The sequence below is a fragment of the Chiloscyllium plagiosum genome, chromosome 40 (assembly GCF_004010195.1).
Source record: "Chiloscyllium plagiosum isolate BGI_BamShark_2017 chromosome 40, ASM401019v2, whole genome shotgun sequence".
Lineage (NCBI taxonomy): Eukaryota > Metazoa > Chordata > Chondrichthyes > Orectolobiformes > Hemiscylliidae > Chiloscyllium > Chiloscyllium plagiosum.
In genome coordinates, this window is record NC_057749.1 from 23,437,150 (window position 1) to 23,455,584 (window position 18,435).

General features: G+C 41.0%; 1 protein-coding gene across 4 annotated transcripts in view; it reads right to left on the reverse strand.

Annotated features, from left to right (window-relative positions):
• The window catches only part of vps13c (vacuolar protein sorting 13 homolog C), a 286,760-nt gene that overhangs the window by 20,951 nt on the left and 247,374 nt on the right, over positions 1-18,435 (reverse strand). For all 4 annotated transcript variants that reach the window (XM_043680592.1, XM_043680591.1, XM_043680593.1 and 1 more), the window contains 10 exons: positions 17,919-18,053; positions 13,626-13,707; positions 13,471-13,540; positions 11,401-11,512; positions 9,143-9,256; positions 7,349-7,488; positions 5,177-5,258; positions 3,578-3,691; positions 3,405-3,480; positions 3,076-3,239 (listed from right to left, as the gene is read on the reverse strand). In XM_043680592.1, the coding sequence (XP_043536527.1) occupies positions 3,076-3,239; positions 3,405-3,480; positions 3,578-3,691; positions 5,177-5,258; positions 7,349-7,488; positions 9,143-9,256; positions 11,401-11,512; positions 13,471-13,540; positions 13,626-13,707; positions 17,919-18,053 (1,089 nt within the window). The remainder of the gene's footprint in view (positions 1-3,075; positions 3,240-3,404; positions 3,481-3,577; positions 3,692-5,176; positions 5,259-7,348; positions 7,489-9,142; positions 9,257-11,400; positions 11,513-13,470; positions 13,541-13,625; positions 13,708-17,918; positions 18,054-18,435) is intronic.

Here is an 18,435-nt window from a genome sequence, read left to right on the forward strand (position 1 = left end):
AAAGTTGCTTTCTCAGTACAGTCTCAGACATTCTTGCTCTACATTTGGTTAGATGCTCTGTAGTTTACAACTTGTCCAGAAGGTGGAAGTAGTAGACAGTGTCATTCATAAATGTCCTACCATTTCACTCGCAAGGCAACAAAGTATTACAAAAAGAAAGTGATGGTTTGTTTCAAAGATGTGATATCAGGTCACAAGCAAGGTAGTACAACACTGTAGTCTACTTTAAATTTCTGAACACTTGATTACAGTAGGACTTTGCACGTTCAGTTATTTTGTAAATCTTTATGAAGCAGATTTGTACAAACATTTTTGATGGGTTTAAATTCATTCATGCAAAATGGGTGTTACTGGCCAGGCCAGCAGTTATTGCCTATCCCTATTTGCCCAGAGAACAGTTATGGCTCAACCAGATTGCTGTAGGCATGGAGTCACATAAAAGCCAGGCCAACTAAGGACAACAGATTTACCTCCAAATGGGGATTAGTGAATCAGATGGATCTTTACAACAATTGATAGTAGTTACATGGTCACCATTAAGAGAGCTCTTTATTACAGATTTTTGTTTTATTAAACTCAAATTTCATCATCTGTTGTGGGGTAATTTGAAACCATTTCTCCAGAATATTGGCCTGAGGTTCTGGATTGCTAGTCTAATTATATTACCGCTACACCATCGCCTCCCCATAAAGATTATACAGTAAGGAATAAAAAAAACTTTTTCAAGGTTTAAGACATAAGAGTTAGTAAAACGAGTATAGGTAAAGTTACTGTGGCCCAGAGGAGCCCAGTTTGCTCTCTGATTAGAGAGAGATGACTGCTGATGCTTTAACCAAAAGATCACAACGCCACAGGTGAGGGGAGAGGTTGAGAGGGACAGACCTATGTGGTAATCTCAGCTGGTGCAGGAATGGAACCTGCACTGCTGGCATCACTCTGCATCACAAACCAGACATTCAGCCAACTGGGCTAACCAACACTATTAGTTCACTAGAGAGTGAAAATATGGATGAAATAAAGAGATATTTTGCTTCCATCTTCCAGGTACCTAGGCACATTTCACAAATACCAACTCCTAACAGGCTTTGGCAAGAAGGAAATGGGCCAAGTGCAGGGAAATGGGATTAGTGTTAATGGCAACTTTGGTCGGCATGGACCAGTTTGGATCAAAAGGCCTGTCTCCATGCTGTAGGACTCGATAACTCTAGTAAAAAAGATTGGTCAAAGGTTGCATTAATGAAGGCTCCATGAAAAAGAGAAACAGGACGAAGAGGAATGTTGCTTGATAAGAAATTCAAGCTAGCAGCTGAAACACACCTACAAGTATTGAGATGAAGGGAGAAGATTGGATAGAAGTCTTAATGTACAAGTATGATTTGATGATAGCATATTTCAGCTTCTAAAAGGCATTCAATAGGGTGGCACACAAAGGTGAAAACAGCAGAGCTGAGAGGTGGAGATCATATATTAGCATGGTTGCAACATTGCTCAACAGCTGGCAAGCAGAAAATGCAGAAAAACAGGGTAATTTCAAGTTGGTAGGATGCAACTGGTTGAGTGCAGCAAGGATCATTGCGGAGGCTTCAGCTATTCATGATCTTTACTAATAACTCAAACACAGAGAACAAGAGTAAGCATTTTCACAATACAAAATTACAGCTAGGAGAAGGTTATATACAGGTTCTAAGGTGATATAAATTGGTTAAGTAAGTGAACACATAGGTGGGTTGGAACATAAATACAAGGAAGGAGAAATTATTCACCTCCACAGAGTGCCATGTACTCTTTTTAGTCACTCACGGGAAGTGGAGTCGCCAGCTGGACAGTATTTATTGCCCATCCCTAGTTTCCCTTGAGAATTATAGAATCCCTCCAGTGTGCAAGCAGTCCATCTGGCCCATTGAATACCCCCCTGCCCTATTCCTGTCACCCTGCATATCTCATGGCTAACCCACCTAGCCTGCACATCCCAGAATGCTATGGGCAATCTAGCTTGGCCATTGCACCCAACCTGTACATCTTTAGACTTGATCTTTCAGAATGTGGTCATGAGCTACCTTCTTGGGCCACTGCAGTCCACATGCTGTAGGTTGACCCACAATGTCCTTAGAGAGGGAATTCTAGGATTTTGACCCAGCAATAGTGAAGCAAGTGCACTATATTTCCAAGTCAGCATGGTGAGTGATTGAGCGGGTTGAAGTGGTGGTATTCCCATGTATCTGCAGTTGTTGTCCTTCTAAATGGAAGTGGTCATGGGTTTGGAAGGTGCTGCCTAAGGATCTTTGGTGAATTTCTTCAATACATCTTGTAAATAGTACATACTGTTGCTATTGAACTTCAGTAATGGAGGGAATGAATGTTTGTGGATATGGTGCCAATCAAGTGGACTGTTTTGCCCTAGATGATGTCAAGTTTCTTGAGTGTTGTTGGATATGCAACCATCCAGGAAACTGGGGAGTCCGGGGATGAATTATTCACCAGAGTATTCTTAGCCTCTGACTTGCTCTTGTAGCCACTTTGATTATGTGGCAAGTCCAGTTGAGTTTCTAGTCAATGGTAACCCCAAGGATGTTGACACTCGAGGATTCAGTGATGGTAACATGATTGAATGCCAAGGAGCAGTGGTTAGTTTGTATCTTATTGGAGATGGTCAATGTCTGCATTTGTGTGGTGTGAATGTTACTTGCCAATTGTCAGCCCACGCCTGGCTATTGTCCAGATTGCATTGCATTTGAACATGAACTGCTTCATTATCTGAGGTGACTCAAATGGTGCTGAACATTCTGGAATCATTAGCAAGTATCCTCACTTCTGACCTTATAGTGGAGGGGAAGTCATTGAGGAAGCAGCTGAAGTTAGATGTGCCTAGGTCACTATCCTGAGGAGCTCCTACAGAGATGTCCTGAAGCTGAAATGACTGACCTGCAATAACCACAATCTTCCTATGTGCCAAGTATGACTCCAACCAGCAGAGAGTTTGCCCCAAAGACCCATTGATGCCAGTTTTGCAGAAAAGAATAACATTGCATAAATCACTCATCAGCTGTCAAGTTCTAAAATGCACGTTTTTCTTACTCGTAAGAAGCCTTTCCCTCCTTTGGCCAAACTGTCTCCAAAGTCCTTGGGTTGGCGGTTCATTTCCTCTCTTCGTTTCTGCTGGTATTCTTTATCCATGGTAATTGCAGCCAGCCCTTTCCCAACAGTGCCTGTGATTCTAGATACCACACCAGCTGCACCACCTGAGAGTAGCAACAGGACATGCATGAGGCACACAACTAACTAGGCAGTGTGGAACTAAAGTCGGATTCAACACAGTACATGATCATGGAGATTAACAAACTGATTCTACTCCTCAGCTCCAACATGTGCTAACACTGAAGGTGCATCGGAGAGTTATCACCTACCTACAGTGTGTCCAAGCAAACTCCTCACTCCTATCACAAAGCCCTCTGCGAATTCCTCTGGTCCCTGAACAGCACCCTAAAGATTCACAATCACCATTGTTAGAGGATAAAAACTGGGATCTGCTTTGAAAGTCATTTTTCATGAGTCTTCCATGCTCTTCTCAATTACTTACCTGAAAGGGCTCATAGAAGAACGCCTCAACACCTTCAGACAGTCCTCTGATCAGGCCAACTGGGTTGCCCAGAACATCCAGCCCCAAAACAAGTACGTACATTTGCTTTAGAAACTGAAAAAGGATTTTGAAGGATTTGGTTAGCAATGCAATTCAGGCTTTTTATTTCTATTAATGAGAACACTTTCACCACTTAAAAATGTAATGTCAGTCCAACCACTTGTATTGTTACATTCCCCTTCTGCAAAAGAATATGCATGAAGTGTCACATAGATCCAAACCAAACAAGTGTTACAATCCCAGTTGGTGTTATTACTGGACAATTTTGACCCCAGACTGAAATGTGGCTTGATAAATCATATTTTGTTTTGGTCTTGTTTAATGAGGTGGCTATTTCACTGAAACACAAGAACACAGTTCAGCTGGTTTGGTTTTTAACTATAAAACAAATGTTTATTATGAAAAATAAGAAAAATAAAATAAGCTAGGCTATTTACATTAAACAAAATTTGAAAATTTCAAAACACAAAAAAACAATCCCATTCATCTTCACACAACTGCCGTACAGTATTCTGACACCAGAGAATTCACTTCACAAACACAGCTATAGGTTTGACCTAACTGTTTCTTTCAATTCCTAGTCTTCAGAATTTGATAGCCTTTTCCTCGAGTCCCAAACTTAAACTTTAACTTCAAATAAACCTTGGAAGTTGTGACCAAATTGCTGGTTTGTGACTTTCTCATTAAAACTGTTAGACTGAGATAACCTGGTTCCTAACATCTCTAAAACCAACTCCATCCTCCAGAAGAAACTAAATCAACTCCTGACACTGAATGGAAGCTTTTAAATTTTTTACTCAGTCCAATAATAAAAAGCAACCTTTTTCTTAGTGACTGAAAATTGTAATTCCAGAAAAGTAGTAATATGGACACGGCTAGAAAATTAAACAAAGAGAACCATAAAGTTACATACCAAAGCAAATACCTATACTTTTAGGGATACACTGACTGAAAGTCTGGCTCCAGATGCTAGTGCAGAGATAATAAGGACTAAATAATGATGTCGGCAAAATAGAGAGAATGACTGACAGCATTAGGGTCACTCAGTAACTCTATCTTGGGAATTCTAAATCAGAAAAAAAACTCACAAATCAGTTCCCTCTGTCTGTCTCTCTCTTAAATCATCCTCTCAACTTAAAACATGCCCTCGCCTTGAAATTCCCCCATCCTCGGGGGACAGACACCTGGCATGAACCCTATCTATAGCCCTCATGATGTTATAAACTTTATCAGTAAAGTGAGTGGGGTGAAAATAATGGAAACATCACATTGGTATTAAAAAGCATTCCTGCCTCTGGATCAGGAAGCTTGGGGTCAAGTCCCACCTGTAATAACATCCCTGAATAGTATGATTAGAAAGTATCAGGAGGCATTTGCTACTGCACCTCAATCATTTGAAGAACCCTATTCATAATCTCTTGATCATTGACCCAGAACATGCAAAGCAACAGCAACGTCAGAACCTTTAGATATTCACACCTGGGCACCACCTTGAAAAATAAGCAACCTGCAGGATTATTTAAAAGAATAATCACTTACTTGTTCACTATAATGCGAAATTACAGCCCACATTAATTGATCCCGCTTTTGGAACTGGAATTTCATTTCAAAGAATGCAAGCCTGCAACACAAGAAGCTTTTCAGCTTTTCTTCAAAAGTGACTAAAATATATTCTCAAAGATCCATCCCACCCTAGCAATATTTTTCTACAACCTCTACCATTGGGGAGAGGATACAGAAGCCTCAACAGATGCACTAGTCAGTTTCAAAACAGTTTCAACCTTCCTATTGTTAGAATACTGAATGGACTCCCAAACTCTTAACATTCGTCTGTATCTCTGTTTTTGTTTTTGCTGCTGTTTACCTATTATTTACTTATCTATGCTACTGAACTCTGATCTGCCTGTATTGCTCACAAGACAAAGCTTTTCACTGTGCCTCTGTACACACGATAATAAATTTAATTCAATTCCTCACCTTTTCCTCCGCTACATTGATGACTGTATCAGCGCCACCTCAAGGTTCCATGAGGAGGTGGAACAGTTCATCAATTTCATCAACACATTCCACCCCAAATTTATGTTCGCCCGGACCATTTCAGACACCTTCCCCGCCTTCTGGACTTCTCCATCTCCATCAATGGTGACTGTTTCAACATGACATTTTCTACAAACCCACCAACTCCCACAGCTACCTGGATTACATCGCCTTCAACCCTGCCTCCTGTAAAAATGCTAATCCCTTATTTCTAATTCCTCCACCTCCACCACATCTACTCCCAGGGGGACCAATTCCACTGCAGAACACACCAAATGGCCATCTCCTTCAAAGACTGCAACTTCCCCTCACATGTGGTCGCTGACCGCAACAAGGACAGAATCCCCCCGGTCCCCACCTTGCACCCCACCCACCTCTGTGTACAGTGCATCATCTCTACCGTTTCCACCACCTACAAATGGTCCTCACCACCAGAGATATATTTCCCTCCCCAGCCCTAGCCTGCTTCCATAAAAACCATTCCCTCAGTGACCCCCTTGTCAGGTCCATGCCCCCCACCAACCCACCCTCCCGGCAGCTTCCCCGCCACCACAGGATTTGAAAAACCTGAGCCCACACCTCCCCCTCTCTCCATCCACAGTCCCAAAGGAGCCTTGTACATCCATTAGAGTTTTATCTGCACTTTCACACATCATTTACTGTATCTGTTTCTTCCAATGCGGTCTCCTCTCCACTGGGGAAACAGAATGCCGACTCGCAGAGCGCTTCAGAGAACATCTCTAGGACACCTGCACTAACCAACCCCAGAGCCGAACGCTTCAAGTCCCCTGCCCACCCTGCTGAGGACATGCAGGTCCTGGGCCTTCTCTATCACCACACCCTAACCACCTGACGCCAGGAGGAAGAACACCTCATCTTTCCCCTCCGGACCTTCCAACCACACAGCATCAATGTGGACCACCTGATCCCAGTTCCAACTTTCCAACTCTGCATCATCCTCATGAACTGTCCATCTTCCTTCCTATCTATCTGCTCCACCATCCAAACTATCGCCTTTACTCCCAAGTCTATCTACCTATCCCATTCTCAACTACCTTCCCCTCAGCCCCAACCACCTTCTATTTATCTCTCTACCCCCTTGGCTCACAAGCCTCATTTCGGACGAAGGGCTCTTGTCCGAAACGTCGATTTTCCTGCTCCTTGATGCTGCCTGACCTGCTGTGCTTTTCCAGCACCATATTCTCAAGTTCGGAAGATACATTAACTCTGCTTTTACGACACAGATGCAACCAAATCTGACAAGCACTTCAGCAATTCCTGTTTCTGTTTCAGATTTCCAGCACCTGAAGTTCATTGTTCTTGGTTTGGTGCTTTGATTTTACTGTCTACGGGCGTTAACTTGCAGTGCCCTTTATAATGACATATGAATGGATACGTTTAAACCTTTACGCTCCTCTATCAAATGAAAATACCCATGGAACCAACCTTGTTCCTCTAAGTAAAATGCGCAAAGTCACCTTGATATTAAAATTAATTAGGCATCCACAATTTTGCAATTTTATGAAGTCAGTCAAACAGCTACTTGACTAGCAATCATGCACGCAGTTCAGACAGTTACTTGTTGGTAACTACAATGTTAAAAAGTTAAATTTGCGGCTTTGGGCTGTCAGAAATACATAGTCATAATATTGAAAAGCAATACTTTGCACTTACTTAAAGATGAGATCGTCCACATCTGTTAATGTTGCTCCAATGCTTTTGAGTAAGATGTGGAGGGACTGCAGTGGCACTGCTTCCTGCTTTTCTTTACTGGACTCATCTCCTCCTGAGTCGAGAGATAAACTTAGATGCAACTGTTTAGAAAAAAAAAAGATTCTAACTGACCGCACCCACACCTGAGTAGAGGAGTCAATACCAGAACCAGTATTCTTGTTGCCGGCATGGTATCATACTCAATACAGTTTGAAGGTTTACAGAAAACTGTAGATGTCTTATGAACTAAATTCATTCATTGTTTCTCAAGTTCAAGATATGCTTTCTCTGGAGGGTGAAGATGAGGCAAGGCAGGCACTATAAGAGAAAGTAGGCTGCAATTCAGGAAATAAGAGTCTCTCTATGAACATAATAGCAAATAAGAAAAATAGGCCATTCGGTCCTTGGAGTCTGCTGCCCCATTCAAAAAGATCGTGGCTGATCGGATTTTAACCTCGAGACTACATTCTCAATAATCTTTCATCCCTGTGGTAATCAAGGATGTAATTCTGTCATTTAAATTTTTTAGCAGATTGTACATCCACTGCCTTTTGAGGAAGCAAATTCCAAACTGTTTCCATATTGAATGACTTAATGACTCTCAACTCAGAAAAAATACTTCCTCACGTGTTGTAAATGGCTGTGCCGTTATTTTTAAACTGTGACCCCTAGTTCTGGATCGAGACTTTAGATTTGATTAAAGAATACAATGAATTATGGGATGTACAAGAAAAACTACTACATATTTATATAAATTGTCAACCCACCATTAATTTTCCATACAGCAATAGGAAGTCAAATCAGAGCTAGGTTTTATTGTCACGTGAAGTCACACAGGAATACAGGAGTACAGGGAAAAGTTTACAATGTTGCCATTCCCAGCACCATCTTAAGTACAAGGTACCTCGGTATAAATTCTGGGGTAGCAAATAGAAAAATAATGAAATACATTACCAGTTCAACATGACAATTCTTCTCAGTATAAAGTAGTCAATATGAAAAAGTTAAAAGTTCCAAATTATAGTCCTTCTTTGGCAATGGGCCTGCAGTCTCGCCATGCTGGCCTTTCCCTACGAGGGATCAATCTCTCTCCTGCACTGGATTCAATCCTTTACTAAGATAAAATTACTTCACAAAAACACCAGCAAGCCTGAAACCATTTTGTATAGCAAAGTTCCAGAGATTTTTTTTTTTTTTAAACTTTAGTTGCTTTTCATTCAAGAGATTACTCAACTGATGCACAAAAGGTGAACAAAGTCAACAGATATCACAAAATAACAGTCTCAACTTGGCTCAGTGGTCAGCGGTCGATCTTGTATCATTCATTCCTGTTCATGTTTACACAAAGACAAAACAAATCAAAATATACTTCTGCCTGCTTTCTAAGTTTATGCTTACAGCATGGACCCTCTGGTCACGTTTAACTGGAAAAATCACTGTACATTGATTACAATGGAAGGAAATGAAAGCAAACGAACAGAAAGTAATTAATGACACACTTTCAAAAACTTGTGCAAAGATTCCCATGTGGTAGTGAAAATCAATCCCACTACTTCTGATTGAGAGAATTAAACATTTCCATAGACATTGCAGCTAAGAACCATTACAGCAGGTATGCATGGAATGGAAAACAATGATAAATGAAGTACCAAAATACAGAACCACTGCTCCTTTTACTAAAAGGATCTGAACAGATTCTGATATGTAAACAATATTAATTCCTTATTGAGTTTGAAAGAGAGCTAAACTACTTACTTTGATTGGTGAAATATGGAAATACTCAAAAAAGCTAAGTCTTGAAGCATCAGTCATTGATGTTTCCATCAACTCTGTCTTTAGGGCTTCCATGTCCTTATCTATCAGATTAGTCTGCAAAATAAAACCAAAGTATTTTAAATAATCCAAACAGACCCAGCTGTGATTGAATTCATTTGCAACAATGAGCAACAGAATTGTCACAGCTGAAAGAGAGGCCATTCATCCCGTCACATAGGCACTGGCTCTCCAAATGAGAGAATCACTTCATGCCTTGCTCCTGCCAATCTCGCATTCATGTTAAGCTGATATTTTAAGTTTTCCAGTGACAATGGCTATTCTACATAGCCATTGTTTCCTGAAGAAGGGCTTATGCCCGAAACGTCGATTCTCCTGTTCCTTGGATGCTGCCTGACCTGCTGCGTTTTTCCAGCAACACATTTTCGGCTATTCTACATAAGTGAGCTTGAAGACAGGAGTACATGTTATGCATTGAAGAAAATTTAATGACTATCTGTAAACTAAAGCTATATTGATACTTGATTAGGTAAATAGTCTCATCAAGTTTACACTTTCCCCGTGAATACATGGGTTTCCTCCCACAATCTAAATACTCTGGATTGTGCAGGTTAGGTGGATTGGCCATGCCATATTGCCCAGTGTCCAGGGCTGTGCGGGCTAGGTGGATTAGCTGTGGGAAACGCAAGGATAGGGTGGCGTGGGGTGGTGGTCCGGCTAGGATGTTGTTCAGAGGGTCAGTGTGGACCCGATGAGCTGAAAAGTCTACTTCCGTACTACAGGGATTCTATGATTCCACGTTGCTTACCAACTGAAGATGCTTTTTGTGAATGCTGTTTCTCTAAAATGGGATGTACTAATACTGGGAAATGCTTCCATCTGCATGGGTAGCTCCAAAATGCAGTAAAGGAGCATCATCATATCCTTACTGGACGATGGGCTGCTCTCTCATTAGATAGAAATGATTGGTGGCAGTTTAACCTGACAGGCACCCCCGCTCAGTTGAGATGGAGTGTCCTTCCTGGTAAACTCAGTGGGCACAAGCAATGAACCACTGTCCAGCTAACTGAGCTATATTTCTTCACGTGAAGCAGGACAGTAAAGCTGAATACATGACTATGAAAAACTTCACAACAGAACCCACACTCCACCCCTCAAGGTTAATTTCTTTTTAAAAAGTGAAGAATAGGATAAGTATTGAGTACTTCACACAAATATCATTGTTATGCAACACAGATGGTAATCTTTCGTGTGCCTTAAGTGCTGTATCAGGGCATTGGACTGGATTTGAATAAACTCAATGATTTATATTACATTTCCCAGGACATTCTTTGAACTATCTTGCATCGAGTAAATAAATATTGTCCAAATGCTCCTTTAAATGTAATTTTCATTGATTTCTTGTCATGTCTTGAACTCTCACATTGCTGGAATACTCCTCAGCAATCATTAATACATAACTGCTGGACTTTCAGAGGCAAGGCCAAGTTGATCTTTACATCATAAAAATCAAAAGAACTGCAGATGTTGGAAATCAGAAACGAAGAAAAGGGAAATTGCTGGAAAGGCTCAGCAGGTCTGGCAGCATCTGTGGAGAGAAATCGGAATTAATGTTTTGGGTTCAGTGACCCTTCCTCAGAACTTAAGTTCTGAACTAAAGACCTGAAACCTCTGCCAGACCTGCTGAGCTTTTCCAGCAATTTCTGATCTTTACATCAAGAAGGTAAGATAAAAAGGGGGGACATGTGATCAGGGTCTGTATAGGAAGTAATTTAGCTGCTAGGGCTTGTCAATTCTTTGTGCAACAAGTTGTGAAGTATAATAACATAAGACAATGCATGCTCTTGGATTAGCAAAATCAGTTATACTTTTAGAAGCTGAAGGCAACTACCCAGAACCAGTTGATAAAACACACCAAGCCCTATTGTGAATCAACAGCATTTTTATTGACCTAGATTTAACAATAACCTAAAACCATAATGGGAGGAAGGGTGGGGTACCCATTAAGTGGGAGTAAATTGACCCGCAGCACAAACAAGTTCAGATTGGAGCCAACTGGCATTAGGCAATCACCTGAGCTGCATTTATGAACACTGCATATGACTATCACTCCATTAAACTGGTCAATTATAAAACTGTTTTTGTTACTAAACTGATACAAAAGTTTCTAATAATAGAACTCATGATTGGGCAATGAAACCAACACCAATGAGTAAAAACATGACAATAACAGGCATTACCTTTTGAGTCACTGTCAGAGGATCTGATGCGGAGGTAAACAATGCTATAACTGCACTGAGAAACCCTTGATCGATCTTCACAGCCATTTCCTGAATCAGGACCATAAAGTATCTAGAAGAAAAAATACATCATAATAAGGTAATGACATATTTAAAGACTTGAACAAAAGGCACATGCATTCCAAACAAGGCATCATTTCAAAAACATACAAGTACATATCACCACTGGTCTTTTAACTTCTTGTTTCCAAAGAGATTCTAATATGGCACAAGTGATTAGTAGTACCAGTGAAGTTTACACTGTGGTCCTGCCTGCATACTATTCGGCCAACACCTCTGATGGATCTGTCCTGCCAATGGGAACAGGGTGCACTGAAGGATAGCTGGGAGTTTGGAACACTAGCTGAGAGGTTTAATTCAGTGAGAATGGCTGGCAGCTTTTGTCTAACTATCTGAGGGGCAAAGTTGCCACTTGACTCCAGGTTATAGTCCATCAGGTTTATTTAAAATCACAAGCTTTCAGAGCACTGCTCCTTCATCTTTGTCCACTCCAATCCAACACCAGCATCTCCACAACATACCTGAGGGATTCCCAGCTCTGGTGCAACTCTTAGCAGTGGGATGTGAGCAAGAGTGGGAAGGTTGGTGATAAAACAGGAAGGAAAGGGAGTTACATGCTGTGAGGTCTATCCAGTTTGCGTATTGGGACAGGCCCCCAATATTATGGCCTCATTTTGACCTTGCCAGAATTTACCTGTGTCTGGTCACCATCACTATTTGTTATGGTGTTGCTTGCAGTCTTGGTATGACTTCCAAAGATGCTGGGACTGCACGAACTGTTGGCCAAACAGACTGAGAATTGGACTTGCTTCCACTGAGGAGCAGATGTCCCAATCTCTGCTTGTTAACGTTACCACAAGTAACACAGTTGCTGGGGAGCATTTTTTAAAAGATCATTTGCAATAGGCAAGCAATATACCCAACCCCCAGTAAAATTAGAACAGAATACAATATCCTTTATTGTCACGTATACAGGAATGCAGTGAGAAGTTTTTATTATGGTTGCCTATAATGACACTATCTTAGGTACAAGTATCTAGGCATAAATCTTGGATACAAAAGAGGAAAAAAAGGAAAAGTCGTAGCATTCCCTAATTAAGGCCACGTTCTTCTCTTTGGAGGTGGTACATTTAGTTTAATTCTTAGTGAACTCTTGAGTGTCTTGCTGGACCGTTACTGAGTAGTTAAAAATCAACCACATTTCCATTGGTCTGAAGTCACATGTAGGCTTGATCCTTGGATAAGGACTGCAGATTTCCTTCCCTGATTGACATCACTAAACTAGTTTTTTTTTTAAAAACAATCCAGTAGTTTCATGGTCATCATCACTGAAACTTGCATTTTATTCAAGCTTTATTAATTGATGGAATTCTATTTGAAACTGGCGTTTCTGAAGTTGAAGTCTTGCCCTCTGGATTGACAGTCTAGTAACATTATCTAATCTCCTTCAAAAATGGAACCTATTTCAACTCATTTACTCTATCAAAACCTTTCAGGATTCTGAATAGATCTTGTACATCTTTATTTAGCAAGGGGAATAACCCAGGCACCCCAATCTCTCGGCAATAACTGAAGTCCCTCAAACCCTGGTACCATTTCAGCCAGCTCCATCTGAGTTCTCTCCAAGACCTTTGAAATCCTTCCTAAAATCTGATGTTCAGAGTCGATCACAACATTCCAGTGAGGTCCCAACTTGTTATGATCATCAAAGGTTCTGCAACATATTTCATCCCAAATCTGGGCCTGACCCCAAATCCCAAAGGACGGAAGTTCACAGTCTGATCGGACAGTCCTCAATCAGAGAGGACAATCTCTGGTCTGCACTTGCAACTGCGTTTGACCCCCAGTCACCAAAGATGAATCTGATGAACAGCTTGACTCTACCGGTGCGGTGTTTGATGCTTATTAATAATTCCTAATAGCTACGATAATTTAATAATTTTCTAATAATCTAGTACATTAGTCTTAATGGAAGTAGCACTGTTACTAGTATGAAGAAAAGATACTCACTTGAACTGCATAACTTGACTGTGTTCATTAAATCTTGTGATGATGCTTATATCTACAAATGGTTTTGGTTCTAAACAGAGGACACATAAAACTATCAGCATGAGTAAATGATTGTAATTATAGGTAATAAAGTATTGATTCACTTGATTACTGACCTGAATCCAAAGCAATGGACTTCGGAGGTGGTACTGGATGGAAAGCTATTGGAAATATTGCACCAGGCAACTGGTTATCAACCTGTAACAGAGAAATTGCTCCAAAATTCAACAGAACTATACCTTGTACTCCAAAGCATCAAGACTTTAAACTGTTTATTTTTGCTATCAGTCATGAATTCTCAGTGCAGATTCTCTCAGTTTTACTGCACCTTATGACTGTAGAGCACCTTCTGGTAGTCTTTCTACAGGAAGGATGTTATTAAACTTGAGAAGGTGCAGAAATGATTTACAAGGATGTTGCCAGGACTGAAGTGTTTAAATTATACAGACAGACAGAGCGAATAGGCTGGGTGTTTTTCCCTGGAGCATCGGAGGCTGAGGGGTGATCTTATAAGGGTTTGTAAAATCATGAGGGGCATGGATAGGGTAAATAGACAAGCTATTTTTCACCAAAGTAGAGCCCAAAAGGATAGGTTTCAGGTGAGGGGAAAAAGTTTTAAAAAGGACCTGTGAAGTAACATTTTCATGCAGAGAATCACAATCTTTCCAGTGTGGAAGCAGGCCATTCAGCTCATCAAGTCTACACTGACCTTTTGAAGAGCATCCCACCCAGACCCACCTCCTCCACCCATCCCTGTAACCCTGTATTTCCCATCATTAATCCACTTAAGCTAAATGTCCCTGGATACTATGGGCAATTTCCCACGGCCAATCCACCTAACTTGCACATCTTTTGACTGTAGGGGGAAACCCACACATCCAAAGGAAAACCATGCAGACACAGGGAGAACTTGCAAACTCCACACAAAGTTGCCAGAGGGTGGAATTCAAGCTAGGTCCCTGGCGCTGTAGGACAGCAGTGCTAACCACTGAGATACTGTGCTGCTGTGCAGGGTGTTACAGGTATGGAACAAGCAGCCACAGGTGGAAGAGATGGGTACAATTACAACATTGAAATGGTATCTGGATGGGTAAAATGAATAGGAAGGGTTTAGAATGGGTCAAATGCTAGCAAATGGGACTAGGTCAGATTGGGATGTCTGGTTGGCACGGATGAGTTGAACCGAAGGAGTCTATTTCCATGCTGTACTACTCGAAGTACTTCATTCTGTTTTCTAATCCCATACTCCTTTTCCCAAAGGTTGGAGACATGCCCTTCTTAATGAAAAGTTCCAGAATTAGCACGCTCCAAATCCCACTCACTTGCGTGTCTCATGTAAGAACACATAGGAACATGAGTAGGCCACTTGGTCCATCAACCTTGTTCCATGACTGAATAGGGTCATGGCATGACTCCTTTCCACTTTCCCGCCTGTTCCACAATCCTCTACTCTGTTGCTCAGCCTTGAAAACGTTCAATGCACGAGCCTCACATATTCTCCAACGTAAAATTCCGAAGATTAATGACCCTCAGAAACAAAATTTCTCCTTATCTTCATTTTCAATGGGACACCTGTTACTTTTAAATTAGGCCTCAAGTTCAAGATACACCAAAGGAAAACACCCTCTCAGCCTCTAATCCAATCAAGCCATCTCAGCATCTAATGTCTCAGTTAGATTGTGTCGCATTCATCTGAGCTTCAAAGCTCATCTCCCTAACTTGGCTCAACTACCATGCCTGCTGCAGGCTCTCCAAATGAGCATTGTGATATACTGTAATTCTCCTGCCTTTTCCTCCACTCTTGCACATTAATTCAATAAAAACAATCATCCAATCCCTCTTGAGTGTCTCAACTAAATGTGCCTCCACCACATTTCCAGGCAGTGCATCCCGGTGCTATTGTGCGCAAAAGATTTTTCTCATACTGCAATTGCTTCTTTTGCAGATCATGTTAAATCTTTGACCTCCCATTTTGGATCCTCTCATAAACAGTAAAAAAAGAAATCCCCCACATCTACTCCACCCAGCACCCTCATTATTTGAAATCTCTTAGCCTTCCTCTCTCCAAGAAGAGTCCCAGTCTCTTCAATCTATCCTCAAAACTGCAACTCCTTATACCTGGAACCATTCACTTATATTGCTTCAGCACGCTCTCCAGTACATACAGATCATTCCTATAGTACGGCATCCAGAACTGGGCATAATATCTCCTGAGATCTAAATTATCTTATGCAAATGTTTCTTCGTCACTAAGTACATGGAATTATTAAGACATTAACTGGATAGAAACTTTGGTTTTCCCTTTGCTTACTCTGTTATTGTCTGAAGGTGTGGACCAGTGCACACCTGATCACCAGTGACCTTTGCATTCAATGAGTGCACCTCTGCAGTGAGTGCATATAACACAGGATAAGCCCATACTAACAACAGAACATGACCAGCTGGATTACGGACATATGAAGTGAAGCAAAAAGCGACAGCAGTGCTTCACAAACTATTTCCCAACGTGACCTAATTTTAGCTCACCACCACTTTCAAGAATTATTTGAAAAGCAACAAAATCTGATCCTCCCAGTGATATGCACCTCACAGCCTATTAAGGCAACTCCTGAAAATTAAAGTTCCCTCAGAAGTCAGCAAAAACACAACACAACCAGGATAACAACATTCAGTATACAGTCGGTTCTGTATTGCTAAAGCTAGACACATCTTATAAAAGACTTTTTTTTCATAGAGTCAGAGAGATGTACAGCACCAAAACAGACCTTTGGTCCAACTCGCCCATGCCAATCTGATATCCTAACTTAATCTAGACCCATTTGCCAGCACTTGGCCAATATCCCTCTAAATCCTTGCGGTTCATATACCCATTCAGGTGCCTTTTAAATGTTTAATTGTACCCACCTCCACCACTTCCTCTGGCAGTTCATTCCATACACGTACTACCCTCTGTGTGAAAAAGTTGTCCCTTATGTCGCTTTTATATCTTTCCCCTCTCACCTTAAACCTATGCCCTCTAGTTCTGGACTCCCCTACTCCAGGGAAAAGACTTTGTCTGTTTATCTTATCCATGCCCCTCATGATTTTATAAATCTCTGTAAGGCCACCCTTCAGCCTCTGATGCTCCAGGGAAAACAGCCACAGCCTAATCAGCCTCTCCATATACCTCAAATCCTCCAACCCTGGCAACATCCTTGTAAATCGCTTCTGAACCCTTTCAAGTTTCACAACATCCTTCTGATAGGAAGGAGACCAGAAAGGCATGCAATATTCCAAAAGTGGCCTAACCAATGTCCTGTACAGCTACAGCATTACCTCCCAACTCCAGTACTGAATACTCTGAACAATAAAGGAAAGCATATCAAGCGTCTTCTTCACTATCCTATCTACCTGTGACTCTACTTCCAAGGAGCTATGAATCTGCACTGTCTTGCACTCTTCAGGGCAATTCTTAAGAAGGCCAGCATTTACGCTGCATGAGAGGAAATTGCTGATCAGTCAGCAAATGGATTATGATTGATAGAGGCATTGAGACATGGATAGTGCTCCAATTAATACTGATTGACACTTAACTGACAGGATTTAACCTTTAAACGAAAGAGGTTGTCTCTAAGTGGTCAAGTTGTCCATTAGGTTATTGAACACTAAAGACGCAATGTTTCAATGATATCGGGCATTGGTTAGACTCCATCTCAAAAACTAATTGCAAATTTCTTGTTTTAGGAAGGATATAAATGCAACGGAAGTGTTTCAGAGCAGGTTTACTAATGGTTGAACAGAGTGGGCTCATTTCCAATGAAGTTTAGACAAGTACAGGAGACCCGATTGAAGTGCATAATGTGCAGAATGGCCTTGACAGACAGATGTGGAAAGGAAGTTTCCTCTTGTTGAGGAGTTCAGAACAAAGGTTGACCTTTGAGAACAGAAATGAAGGAAATTTTTGTTTCTGCGGGCAGCACGATTTTGAAATACTCTACCTCAGAATGTGGAACTGAATAGATTTTTGTTAGGATCAAAGGTCATCAGGAGTAGATGGGAATGTGGAACTCAAAAAACACATCAGCCACGATTTTATTGAATGGCAGGGGAGGATTGAGTGACCGAATGGCCCTTATTCTGCTCGTTTTTCAAACTTTCCTCATAAAACATTTTAGATTATCAAGCAACTACAGATTGCCTCTGAACACCATGTTGCACCCACATCATCTTTTAATTTGCCAAATATTATGCACAGCCTTGTAAGCCATTATCCCTTAAACTGAGGTTGACTATTTTTAAATGCCCAGCAGATAAATTGAACAGTTAGTTGCACTCTACTTAGGATATAATCGCCTTTACAAAACACATTCACAAACATAACAAGAACGAGGGAAGCCCACGCAATAATCTGACAAACCAATGTACATTACCTGCAGCCAGTTCAACTGGGCACGCAAACTCCTGTGATGAGCAGACTGCTTAAATTCAACTTGAATGCCAGATAAAAAGTTTCGCCTAATGCTCAATCGCTGAGGCAAACGGATTTGCATAACATGAAAATTAACCTAAAAACACAATAAACATGGAATCTCAAAACAGGAAATTCATTGCATCACCTGAAACAGTTTTCATTATACCATCTGGTGCTCTATTACATTATATACAAAGGGATAAATAAAATTTAAAAACAGCACATAAGAAAGATCCAATTTCCCGTGATGACTGAAGATAGCAGAAATGCTCTGCCATTTGCCTTTTAAATTGTGCAGAGCTCTTAAAACATCAAGTAGACTTTGATTCAGCCAAGGCACAGGAGGGAAGGAAAGAAAAGTTGTATTTGTTTTACTCCATTTCCACCATTAGGAATACTATAAGCTTGTTGCATGATGATAATTTTGCTTGGTTGTGAACTAATGGCATTCACCTTGTTTGAACTAATATCATGAG